This window comes from Larus michahellis, chromosome 11 (assembly GCF_964199755.1).
Source record: "Larus michahellis chromosome 11, bLarMic1.1, whole genome shotgun sequence".
NCBI lineage: Eukaryota > Metazoa > Chordata > Aves > Charadriiformes > Laridae > Larus > Larus michahellis.
Genome location: NC_133906.1, coordinates 17,404,266 through 17,417,529, shown reverse-complemented (window position 1 = coordinate 17,417,529; position 13,264 = coordinate 17,404,266). Strand labels below are relative to the sequence as shown.

Here is a 13,264-nt window from a genome sequence, read left to right as displayed (position 1 = left end):
TCTTGGAGGAACTTTTTCATCTTGTTCATAATTTTTTTTAAAATCTCAAGAACAGAGCAAAGACTTAAAACTGCTTTTAAACTGAAAACATCTGCTTCAATGGAAACTGTACTGTCATGGACCAATACAACGCTGTTGTGACATTACTTAAAGTAACAGCATGTGTCTATGTGTCGTCCCCAGCTTCACCCTCTTGACAAATGAGAGTTCATCACTCAGGACCACTCCTCAGTTTCTTACCACTTATTTCCAACTCTGCCCAGTGTGATTTCTTTCCGTTGGCTGCTTCCTCTGAGGACATAATTGTGTACATCCTCCGTGGATCAGGTGGATCGTACTTTTCCTTGGGCATTCCTGTTGAGACAAAAAAGAAAAATAATTAAGATATTATATACTGAGAATTCTTTAAAAGGTAATTTCCATTTCAGTTAAATTTCATATTGGATGTTTGCTCTAAATACTTTTCAAAACTTCACATTAAGATAATGCGTGCCCATTTACAAACTTCACTGAGTGGGAAAGACTGCTATAAAATAGAACACCACAGATGCCTGATGCTCCTAAAATGGCAGATGATGGCCTAACCCCCACCCAATAATTTAACAAAATCTGTAAACTGACGCAAACATTGTGTCCTGCCGCCTTTCATGGGTATGCCACTGTGTCCTTCAAATGAATCCATCCTACTGCAGGCTCTTGGTTCTCTGACAGTGACACTCCAAAAAGCGATGATCACCACCACCTGATTCTCCCTCGTACAAACTATAAAGAAAGCACTTGCTAATAACCTTGACTACCTATCAGTTCCAGGTTTACTGCAATTCTCAACTCTTCACACAATTCAGCATCCAAGAGGAGAATTAAGGTTTCAAAAAGATCCTCAATTCTTTAAAGGCTGCAAAACTACAGCTTTTAATCCAAGCCTCATTCCACTCTTTTCAATCTGAAAACATTGTACCCAAGGTAGACATTTCTATCACTTTCTTCAGCCAGGTGTTTAACACTGAAATTTAAGTCCTTATCTCCCAGTTTCTTTCAGGTCATTCCTGATAACTTTACAAGTAACATTTTTTAATTTCTTATCTCTTTTTACCATACCCCATCATAGACCGTAAGAGACAAGTAGCAAAAATTCCTCTTCAAAACAACGCCTTCCTCTCCAAATAAACCCTCCTCCCAGCTTTCCTGTACACAACGTACTTGTTCTGTTGCACTGCAAAGAGGAGAATGGATTGAAAAAAAAAAAAAAGGCATTGCCTCCATACTCTGGTGCCACCATAACCCTCCCTGCACCATGAGCCAGCTCTCCTCTGCCCCAGGAGAAATACACCTGGTTTACAGTCAGTTTAAGAGGAAAACCAGCTTACATAGATTTTAAATAAATAAATCAATACTATAGTAATTTACAAATTAGCCCCATGTTTTCAAGCTATACAGGACTTCCAATATAAATTGCATTTATCACAAATAAGATTAAAGGTTTTGCATTGCCCTACATATATCTAAGAGCTTTCATAGCAAAGATTTTGCCATCTTAAGCTGCCACATCCAAAACACATACAGAAAGGCACAAACAACAATCTGTACAATTATTTATATGAAACAGAGAAATTAAACAATGCTGGCTCAAATCACATTTACAAACAGATTACAAGCAATATTATGCAATTATGAAATGGAATACACTACAACAGTACTATAATACTAGCCAAAAACACTCCATAAAGAAGCTACGCTGGTCAAAATCATGAGCATACCTACCTACCAGGTCTTTTAAGGCTTTCTAATTTTTTCTTATGCTAGACAAAGTGAACACATCAGAAAAGTGTTGTAATTATATAGGGAATAAACAAGGAATCCCTGGTAGTAAGTCGGACTTTCAACTAGACTTATTATCTGTTTATTGTATTTACTGGAAAACATTTACTCCACACGTTAAAAAAACCAACATTCCCCCCCCCCTTAACTTTCAGTTAATTATGCATCTTAATTAAAATAAAGCTTTTAGGCACCACACGCTTACTTTAAGCCAACAGCTCTTTTACTAATTCACACTCCTCCTTCCCTTTCCCACTCCCACTACTGGCCAAAAACAGATTTCTGCAGTGAAAAGAAATTCCCCTTTAAAAAGTGAATTGTGGGTAAAAGGATGAGATTATAAATAGCAGCTGGGTGGAGCTCCTTGAAGAATGAAGGCACTTGAGTGCCCAGGGTACTGGAATCACCAAGTGTAACACTTTCTTCTTCAAACTAAGCTAATTAAAGGAGATAAAACTGGATTATAACCCCCGCAAAGGTAAAAGCATAACTTCTCCCTACAATAACTATGCAACTAGTGCAATAATATACAGCAAAGTGATGTATAGAGCATCTCTTCTGAAAGTGCTATATGTAATTATATATAATTCACAAAGACCAATGCCACGTAGGAACGCTCCAGTTTGTCAGGAAACATTTGCCTTCCTCAGTCATTTGATGCTTTCTCTTCCTGAGGCTCCCTGAATTAACACGTGTTCCATTTTTCTAGAAATGAAGCAGGTATACTAGAGATGGAAATTTCATTCAGTACAGAAACACGAACGTTCCCCAGGGCACACTCGATCACACGCACTAATTAACAGCCTTGCCTGTACCAGCAGCGTATCGCTCCTCACTACCAGAGGAGGATGACACACTTTTCTCAGTGGGTTTTGTTAATGTGTGTTAAAACAATTAGAGATTTAAGAATCAGAGGTTTTAAAACCGGATCCCAGTGACCCCGCGCTCCCAGTCCATCCATGGCACTACTCTCCCTCTTGTTAAAGTTCTTGCCTCTGATGGTTTTTCCCTTTCTCACTGCTGCATTTCACAGTGGACGATTCTCTGCTGTTTAGGATTAACAGGAGCAAAAAAAAGCAGCAAATGCTCTTGAGCCTCCTGGCTGAAGGAGCTGCTGCTGACCGACAGCATCACAGACATCGAACCAGAACACCAAGGACACCATCACACCAAGCGTTAGCCCATCTCTATCCATCACACACAGCTCAAGATTTCCCAGGAGCCGACGGCAAGGCTAAATTTGGGTCGTATTTCACAGGACATCATAAAACACAAGCGCAATACCTGGAACTGCATTTCACAATTTCACAGAACGGAGTAGTTCAAGAAAATCAGTCTCTTCTACAAATCATTGCCTCGCCTCCTTTCTCCACTTCCCCAAACCCAAATTTAGAGCCTGCTGAGATGCTACAGTTAACCATAAAAGCAGAGGCAAACATCGGATTAAGTGATGTAGTTTTGTCAGGCTAAAGCAATTTTAAGTAAAAGCTGTAAAATGGTGTTGAATAACCTTAAAGCCATTGATAACTGCAGCTTTAAGCTATCATGCCGATCATTTTCAAACGAGCGTACACCACCTGTAATTTTCAGTTACACCAACACAGATGGTGGAAAGCCCCACTGACCATCAGGCCATCACCACATGCAGCAAGGTAGTTGGTAAAGGAGAAAAATCTTTATGAACAAAGATATGACCACGGATGCCCAGAAGACACCCCAGACAATATAAGTTTAATGAAGAGGACATTTAAATACATTTGAATGCAAATGAAATTTTTAACTACTACCAGGTTGTTAAAATTGTTATTTAAATAGTTGTAAAAACAGAAGAACTTGAGATTTCAAGAGGAGCCTGGCTGCCCATTCCCACCCTGGGGCACTTAGTCCCAATACAGAATTTACACCTCTTACCCCAAAAAAACTGGGCTAAACCAGGCCGACGAGGTCAAGGGCGCAAAGGGTCTGACACAGGGAATTAGCTCTCGAGTCTGCAGCGTAGAGACAGTTTGAAGCCCATGTTTGCACTGAGGGAAAGGCCAGGGCAAGAGAGAGCAGTGGCACACAAGCCCCTTCAGGGAAAGGTGCAGGGTGAGGACAGTGAGGATCGTAAAGAGAAAAAACCTGAAGGTTGTAAGGTCAAGTGAGGGCAACCTGTTAGAAAAAGGGCTGACAAAGCTGGCTAATACAGCAGGTAGATGATGGAGCACTGGCTCTGGCTTTACTCAGGAGCACTGGAGACAACACCAAATGCTCCCAGGTTGAGGTGCACCTGGACCAAGTGCTGCCTGTCTCTGCAGGTTAAAGCAATGAGTGGGGCCAGGTGGGGAGCCCAGGCTGGGTGATGTTCCAGAGAACTGTCCTAGGCAAAGGACACCATGATTACCAGCAGCCCTGCGCTGTGAAACAGCTGCTCCTCCGCTCCCAAGGAGCACTTATAGCCCAGCACCACTCAGGGCACGATGGCAGGAGGAGCTGGTGGCCTAAAAGAAAAGGAGGTACCTGAAGGCCAACATGCTTTACCTACGCTGCCAGCTGGAGAAGAATGAAGAGAGTTTGGCCCATTGCCCCAACAAGATGTTTCAAATGGTAAGTCTCCTAGGCTATAGGTGTCTAGAAGGTGGAAGCTGGGCTATGAGGTAATTAATGTTCCAGGTGACTATGTAAACTACCAATAACTAACACCTCTGAAATGCAGAGATGACAGTGTGGGGAACCTGCTTTGAGGGACAGGACAGGAAAGCCAGTGACCTTTTTTTCCTGTCCTTCCCTTCTGCCATTTTTATGAAATTGGAAGATGGTGGGGAGAATTACTTAATCAAAATAGGTAGGTGAGCCATTTTCTTGAGAGCAAGCAGTTAAGGTTTGTTTAAAAAAAAAAAAAAAAAACAAAAACCAACAAAACCTACCAACAGAAAAAAACATTAGTTCTTCATTTCCTGAGAAGCTTTCTATAATACCACAGATAAGTTAACTCTATTTTAAAACTAAATACATTAGACAACTCCTGTAGGCCAAGCTCACCATCAATCCTTTATAGTATTAACTTTAATATAAACATAGATATCAAATTTGCTATAAAAACTCTCCTAGAAGCATCAGCTTCTTCTATATCAAAATTTATATTAGGCAAAGAAAAAATGGATACTAAAACTTCATAGAAAACAAGGAACAAGTGAGAGCAGCGTGGGTTAATGTTCAGATACAGCTTTATCTGACCCAATCATCTATTCTGAAATAACTATTTCAATACTTACTAAGCAGCATCCACAAATCCCACTTACAAATATGTGAGTGCCTTTAGAAATACCTCAAGGTGACTTTGCTGAAGCATTACAACTCCCCTTCTGAAACTTCTTGACACATGTTGATGACTTCTTTTGACTCTTTTTTTTTCCTCACCTGCTTTACTCGGTATTACTTATCACTAATAAACTGATGTAGATTAGAAGACAGCCAGGAGGGGGAGGTAAACAAAGCAGTGCCACACCTGATCAAGTGCAGAACTACTCAAACTTTTTGCTACTTTAATTAAAAACAGTGAATAAGCTATACAAATCTAGATATAATAAAGTAACAAGATAGTTTAAGTAATTTTCAATTTATTGATGCAGTATAGTACTATTTACCAAATAAACGACTCTTGCACTGCAGAAAGACAGCAGGATAGAACACAATCTCCTATTAATTATAAACTATTAAGTTGCTCAAAGGTTTCCTAAGAAAATGATACCACATACAGGTGACACTTCTTTCTCTCTCCAAACCCTAATACTGGAAGCTCATCCCAGACCATTCATTCGTAACCTTGTGCCTTTACCCTTGAAACTCTCTTGTATGCAATCCAAAGTTTCATTTCAAAATGGGTTTCAATGACCTTCCCCACAAATAGAAGTGTTTCTCAAATTGACTGATGCATCTTGAATTCGCAGTTAACTTAGGATCCTCCTTGCCTCCCCCCACCCCCTGCCCCCAGCCACTTGCGCTGTGGTTTTACAGGCATGAAGCGGAACGAAGCTGGTCCTGCTGCAGTTCCTTCCTCCCCAGGACCGTGTATTTCCACTCCGCTCCTGCACCAGCACTGACTTCTGTCTGGTAACAAAAGGAGCTGGTTAGGAGAATTAAACTGCCCAAAAGCCAAGGGGAAGGAGGAAAAAAAATTAAAAACTTGAGGAAGCTGAGCTTCCTGTATTATTATTCCTGTACAGCAGTGATGTATGTGTGAATTTGCAGCACAGCTGTTTATGGCCCTGGAATCAGGACAACAGCAGAATTGTCTCTCCAGCCACAGCTACCCGAAATCTCCCCTCCCAGAGCAGGAAGCAAAATCTTGCTTCCAACTGCCCTCACCCATGCATCAGTTAAATAGTAACACTGAGCAAAGTCTGAAATCCTAACTGAAGGCAAAGTACGCTGCCTTTTAGATAATTTAAAGTTGTAGCAGTTCTAGCAATGTATAGGCTAATCAGAAATGTTGACTTGCATTTAAAGGGTTAATGGCTACTGTTAGGCTTTATTAGAATGAACAGAAATTGCTAACAGTGACCCTCTTCAAAGGGAACAGGAATACACCTAAAAGATTACTATGCCTTGGAAAAAATTCTTTAAGGTAATTTCATAGTGTTGTACTTCAGTTTTTACTATAGAACTTAGACTTGCGCGTTCACACTTCAAAGACTCGCTACCCATTCTTTAAACAAATGCTTTTCCAAAATGAATCAAGGTTACTGCTTTCACCTTCCTGTCGCTGGTGGCACTTTATTCAGCAAGTTACAAATTTCTACAGGAACTTAATTACATTTCAGCTTGAAATACAGGCAAATGAAGCAACAGCCCTGCATAAACGGACACTGTCCCTGGGATGACACGGTGCAACATCTGTCTTTTCACAGAAAAGCACCAGAAGCTTCAAACAGGCTTATGATAAAGGTCAGTCCCTGCAGAATTTACACACTTGACGAACTGAGTCAATGACTGTATTTATCCTCAGCCTACACCACGCACAGGGAACAAACTAGATAGTGATCTTAATACTGAAAAATGATGGAAAAAATATTCATAGGCAAGATACTGCCATGAGGAAAGGAAGCAAGTACGCAATGCATCCCAGCTGGCCCTACAAAGCCTTCTAAATTTCATGGCAGTCTTATTTCTATCAGTGTTATATTTGGAATAGACTAAATTGAAACTTTGGCTTTTTAAAAATAAATGTTAACATACACCCACAGTTCTGGTTTTCCCAAGTATTAGCAGGTATACACCATAATATGGAAGGATACGTGCACCCTGCTATGAAATATAGCTTCTGGTTATATTTTGCTACAATACACAACTGTGCAAGTGGATAAATCGAAGTTCAGAAATGCAGGCGCAAGCCACTACCTGAAAGAAAAAACTTTGAAGGAATTAAAGCTTCCTCAAATTAGAGGAATCCATACTAAAACTACAAATATTTTGATGCTGAATAAACAGAAGTTTGAAGACTTGCCCAGCTATTGAAGTACAACCATACATTTAACTTTGTAGGAGTGAACAAGATTGCCCTATTGAAATATACACAAAGAAAACATCAGCGTTGCAAGTAAAGGAAGATTTTTTTTTTTCTACTAGTATGCTACTTTTAGGTAAATATCAAGTCTGTTGTGTAAACACCTATTATTTGTTGACTAGTGCAAACACTCTTGGCATTTTATTTTAAAAATGCTGTTCAAGTAGTTTTCTTTTTTACAGTAAGTATATAGTATTGAAAAAATAAGACTCAGAAAAATCTGATTGGGAAACAAGCTAAAGGGTAACACCTGAATTTTTCAGAATACATGCTGTGAATTAAGAATTTCCTTTTAGCTAGTGCGGGGAGGGATGGCACGGAGCAGCTGTGTGCACAGGCAGAACCAGAGCAGCCCAGGAATGGCTCCTGAAACACTCCCCACCCCCAAGGGACTTAACCATAACGTGGGAAAGTGTCGAGATCCCTTTAACCCAATTTATAGCATAATGTTGGAATAATCTAAATTAAAAAAAATAAAAATGCTGTTGAGTCAACACAAAGCCAACTGGCTCATTCCAAGTGCTTTTTCACTTGGTAGGACCACATTTTAGTGGCTCTTAGCATATTAAGATTTAACGGCTTCATCAGGGAAGTAATGCTGCTTCATCATATTTTGAGGACTTCTAAAACTAGAATTTTACACGACTGCCAATACAAAACCACAAGTTACCCTTCCTCTTTTCCAGGCTTAGATAATGCAGTGGGATGGGAACGTGCATCACAACTAGGTAATAATATATATAAGATACCAATTAAGTCAATACTCATTAGTTCATGTGAGTATATCTGGAATATGACTAACTCAGATGAGTTATTTGATTTTTGCATATGTAAGTTCTACTACAGGAAACTCAGAAGATGACAAATGCTTTAATATTCTTTCAAAAAAAATCTATAAAGCTGTAAAAGTTCTGTAAAACCCTTAATCTTGCCAAAACTGACTAAAACGAGACGTAAACCTCCCAAAACTCAAGAAAAGCAAAGAATCCTGGTTCAGATCAACTGGGCCACAAACGTTAAAGGATATATTTGCTGATTTCAAATCAGGAAGACTTGATTAGACTACAGAGCTATACATAGGACTAGATCAGGCTTCACATTTTAAGTCCAAAAGTCAGTCAATCCGTGTTTTTAAGACAACCATATTATTAAGTTTTGATCTGCAGGTATTTAAAATTTAATTAAGGTTTCTTTGTCCTTCTTAACTACTTGTTCTTGGAAATACAAACTGGCTGGTTACAAGGTGTGTGGTGGGGGTAGGGAGGTTGCCATTTTCCAAACCTCCACTCCTCCTCCTGCCCAACCTGCCGCCCCTCCACTCACAATCACAATTTCCTATCAAATGAGCAACCTGCAGCCCCACACTTTAATGTTGAATGTACATGTAACCCCCTAAACCTTGGAAGGCCTGAAAGACTTATTTACCATAGTTTCACTAAGGCAAAGAAGCAATTTTCACTTCCATGTTCAGTTGCTATAAAGACCTGTTTGGGTTGAAAAGAGAACTCCAAAATGGTCAAAATACAAGAGGCACAATTCAGCACAGAGGTCCTGGACTCCTCCATCTCTTAGACAGACCTAAAAGATAGATCTGTTTTATCTGGCTCGTGATAAAGAACTCAAATTCACACCCTTTACCCTGCACAACATCTAATGATTAGAAATACTACATTCAAATGTTCTCCATGTAGCATAGATGTAGTCCAGATGATTAGCATAGTTCTTAATTATCAGCAATCGTATGTAATTATGCCTATAGTAGAAGGCTGCTGTATGCAAAACAAACATTAACGCAAAACCAAATTGCAAAGCAAAGGCTGACCTTTAACTGGTATCCCTAGAAACACTTTGGCTGGCTAATGAGTTCTATACAACATGCAGACTTCTGTATTTTCTATTTTAGTGTAGTCTGAAATGTCAATACATTAAAAGATCAGTCAGGTTCACTAATTACTCTAAGAATTTAGTTGCATTACATAATTATATACTGTACAAATAAGATGGAACCGAAAAGATCAACTTTAAAAGGAAGAGTTCCATCTTAAAACATTTAGCTTCAAGTTTTAAAAATGCAAATAGTCGGTAAGATCAAGGCTTAAAAGCTTCACCTACAAACGTCTTCAGAAAGCTAACAAGAATGGTCTTACACTCCAAAATATTAACACAATACCATCTCTTACTCCACTGGTTGTGTCCAGATGATCACATTTGGCAATTTAGTTATGAGTCTTCACAATATATGGGACACTAATTCTTGTTTACAGTAACTACTGCATCATTTCTTATCTTTGTCTAACTCGGTAAGCTATTCTAAATACTACCACATACAATGTTCCTTACCACATCTTCCTTTATGCATCTGCAGAATAATTACCACTCTTCTGTTGTTGTGGGTAAAAACATAAAGTCATCGCACAAAACTTTCTTCTCTTTCTTAGCCTTGCAGTAGAACATAAAAGACAACCTAGCTATTTTAAACGAAGTCTGGACATGAGCTCACTTTCAGCATTCCTGCTATAGAGCTGAAGGAGAGCTTGACAAGAGATGTCAGTATCCACATCCAAAAATCTTTGCCTTCCTAGAAAAACCAACTTCTAGATGTTTAAATGCTTGTTAATATTAGAGTTGCTAAACTAACTGAAGTTCAGGATGTTACTAAACTCGTTCACACAGCTCACGCTCTACCCATCTAGCCACATCCTGATAGAAGCAACTAGACTATTCATAGAATGTTTTTACTTCAAATTCAACCAACAAGCCTGAGAATGTTGTTCCACAGCCACGCTCTTGCACAGCAAAGCCAGCTTGAAATTTCTTTCCTGTCCTCATATTCCACTTCATCATCCCCCTCTGTCGTGTTGGTGCAGCTGTTTGTGAGACACTGCTGAAAACCAACAATGATACCCAGGTAAGAAATTGGGGTTTATTGCTGGTGGTTTAAAAAAAAAAAAGTACCACCACTCCAGCTGCGACACTGGTTGGTTTTCAGCATTACTCAGACAGTTGTACTGACGTAGATTATGTGGAGTTAATAAGCAACCAATATACCAGCTTTCCAAGTTCTGCCACCGGAGAAATGTCCTGACATAGTACACCAGAAGAAACCACGGGGTGATCAAGCCTACTGCTCCCTACACAGAAAGCACCTATGCCATTACCAATAATTATTGTAAAAATGGTTCTCAAACCTCCAGAGGTGGATCTTTCATGCTCAGCAAAGCCAGGAGTCCTTTCTAGTTTTAATTATTCCTCACACAGATAACTTGTTCCTAAGAACTCTCATCCCTGAAAATACTTCTCTATTTATAGATCAATTGTGATTAAGGCAGCACTGAAACTAGAGTCCACAGGACCTTTGCTTTGTCAGGCAAAGCTTGTCAGTTGGGTGGACAACTGCTAAAACTTCTTCAGAAGAATATTAAGAAGTGATAATGGTCAAAGTTGGGCATAAAACATCATAATACTTTTTATTGTTTAGCCATTATGATGCCACCTCCTTGTTCTGACAGGTGATATACATCAGACCACACTCAAACTTATCTGTGTTTTAGTTTAGTTTCAAGCCGTCCTGTCTTTGTAGGTGTCACTTCAACGTGGTTTTTGTTCCAAAAAGCACATGAAAGGATCTGTCTGTGAAGCGCAGTCAGTGCTTAAAGATTCCCACTCTGTGAACTTACGTATGCAGAGAGACACTTTTGTGGAGCACCATTTAAGTCAGATCAACTTGCAGCATCCACGTCTCACTCATCAATGTACTCCAAAATAGCTCAGGCAGTAAGGCTGCACAGGTTATTTGTGATATACAGATACCAAATTATGGTATATACTACTACTTCTCCTAACTATGGCAAGATGTCGTACCCTAACGACATGAACTATCACGCAGATTTCTTCAGCATGTTCTAGAAACTCCCAGTCTTCAGAGTGAAACTGCTGCCTTGCTAAGGAAAGTAGGGAGCTCTAAGAGCTGAAGGAGGCCTTGGAGATACTGGTATTGTAAAATGGTACAATATCTTTAGGAGAGGCTTAATGTAGGAAGCTGCTTAACTTGCAAAACAAAGGTTGCATATGTTGCATATCAGGAACGTGAACTAAAACGCTCAAGAGAGCCATCAAAATACCTGGGCTCTGATCACAACATCTTGATGGCAGCCTCAATAACACACCTAATGGCTTTCCCAGGCTAAAAAAAAATAAATATTCCTGCAGAGCTCCATTATAGCATAAATAAGAAGCCTAACAGCAAGTATTTTACTTCTAAAGTAAACAACCATGTATATATTTTCTGCTCCTAGTCCCTCCTTGATTCCTTCACTTAAAAAAAGCCCTCTGAGGCATTAACAAAAGGATTCGTGTTGCAGGCTTACAAAAGAGAAAATCTGAGTTGTTGCCAATTTTTTTTTTTTTCCAAATGAGCACCATCTTGGAAGTGTAATTAGTAGCTCAAAAGTACATGTTAAGCATTTAAACAGCTTTTTCTACAGGACCTGCCTAAGCATTTGTAAACTCGTAAAGACTTCAACTGCAGAAATTGCTCAATGTAGAATCTGTGAGTGCAGGTCCCCAAGCTTATGCCAAGCTTCCCTGCTGAGTGGACTTCTACGACCCAATTTCAATGCAGGAGCATAAATTATGTCACTTAATACAATGCTAATAATCTTGCAGGATATTGTACAATAATCACACTTCCAAGTGTGAAGCACCAACACTGAAGAGGGAATACAAAACAGATGAAACCCTGCAGTGACTCAGTTTGAGCAATTCATGTATACAGCTTTCAAAATTACACCATGAATAAGTCTAAATTTAGACTGGATTCAATAATGTACCAGTAAAGTATTGTGGCACCAGAAGGCGTGCAAAAATCCCAATATACAAACAGAAAAAAAAAAACAAACCAGATATATTGTATGCAACAGGGCAAGGGTCAACCTCCATCTCATGCACGTAGGACTAAACTCTAGAAGTAGTGTCTGTTGAGATTATTCTTGGGGGGTTTTAAGGTCAGTGGTATTTTTTCAAACTCATCAGACACAACTGAAGCCTTTTAGCACTAGACATTTCTCCTAGCAAAAAGTCCTATGGAAATAAGTGACAATTCTTGTATATTCTGTCAATTCCGAAGGCATCTTCACTGATAAAGATACACTCTATGCATAATCCTCACTTAACGTGGCCCCACTTGGGCCAGGGATGTAATGTTACGGACTGCACATATACATGTGTACAGCCAAAACTGCATGATAAAACAAGAGAATAATTTTAAACCTCAATATTCTGTTAACGAACAGAACCAGGGCCTCTGCAGCAGGTGCTGCACAACTGGACGGTGGAATTCTGGTTCACCAGCCAGCTGCCTGTGCACAGTGGTGATCCAAATAATAAGATACACTGTGCTAGAAACAAAAATACTTAGCTTTCTGATGACTGATTAACAGGACCATTTTTATGTACACTGCCATGCTTTAAAAAATAGTTGTCAGTTGGGAAACAATTTTTAGTTTGCTCAATCTTGGGAGTGCTCTACCCCATCTTAAAAACAGTGTTTTCCATCACGAACACTGCACTTGCTTAGAAGAACGTCTTCCTAATATCTAGTACAGCCTGACCCTAAAGATTTTTACCTTGAAAGGTACCACACTTATTCAATTTGTGACCCTTCGTAGCATGTTTTCAAGTCTTCATATATAAAATGTCAAAAGTATTTACCTGCCCATGCAGTATTACAGTCTCATCTATCTTTATATTTCAGTTCTTCCTCTAAAATTCAAGCAAAGTGAACAGCCTGAACACATCAAGACTGTATTCAGAGTTCAACTTCAAAATGCAAACAGAAAAGAGATGCATGGTAGTATCCTTTTTATAAATGGACTGATCCAAGCGATTCAGGTGAAAAGTGAA

At 39.3% G+C, this 13,264-nt stretch overlaps 1 protein-coding gene across 2 annotated transcripts in view; it reads right to left on the bottom strand.

The window, feature by feature from the left end:
• Positions 1–13,264, bottom strand: part of CNOT6 (CCR4-NOT transcription complex subunit 6) — a 31,464-nt gene that overhangs the window by 16,009 nt on the left and 2,191 nt on the right. For both annotated transcript variants that reach the window (XM_074603971.1, XM_074603972.1), the window contains exon 2: positions 241–354. In XM_074603971.1, the coding sequence (XP_074460072.1) occupies positions 241–352 (112 nt within the window). In that variant the 5' untranslated portion in view covers positions 353–354. The remainder of the gene's footprint in view (positions 1–240; positions 355–13,264) is intronic.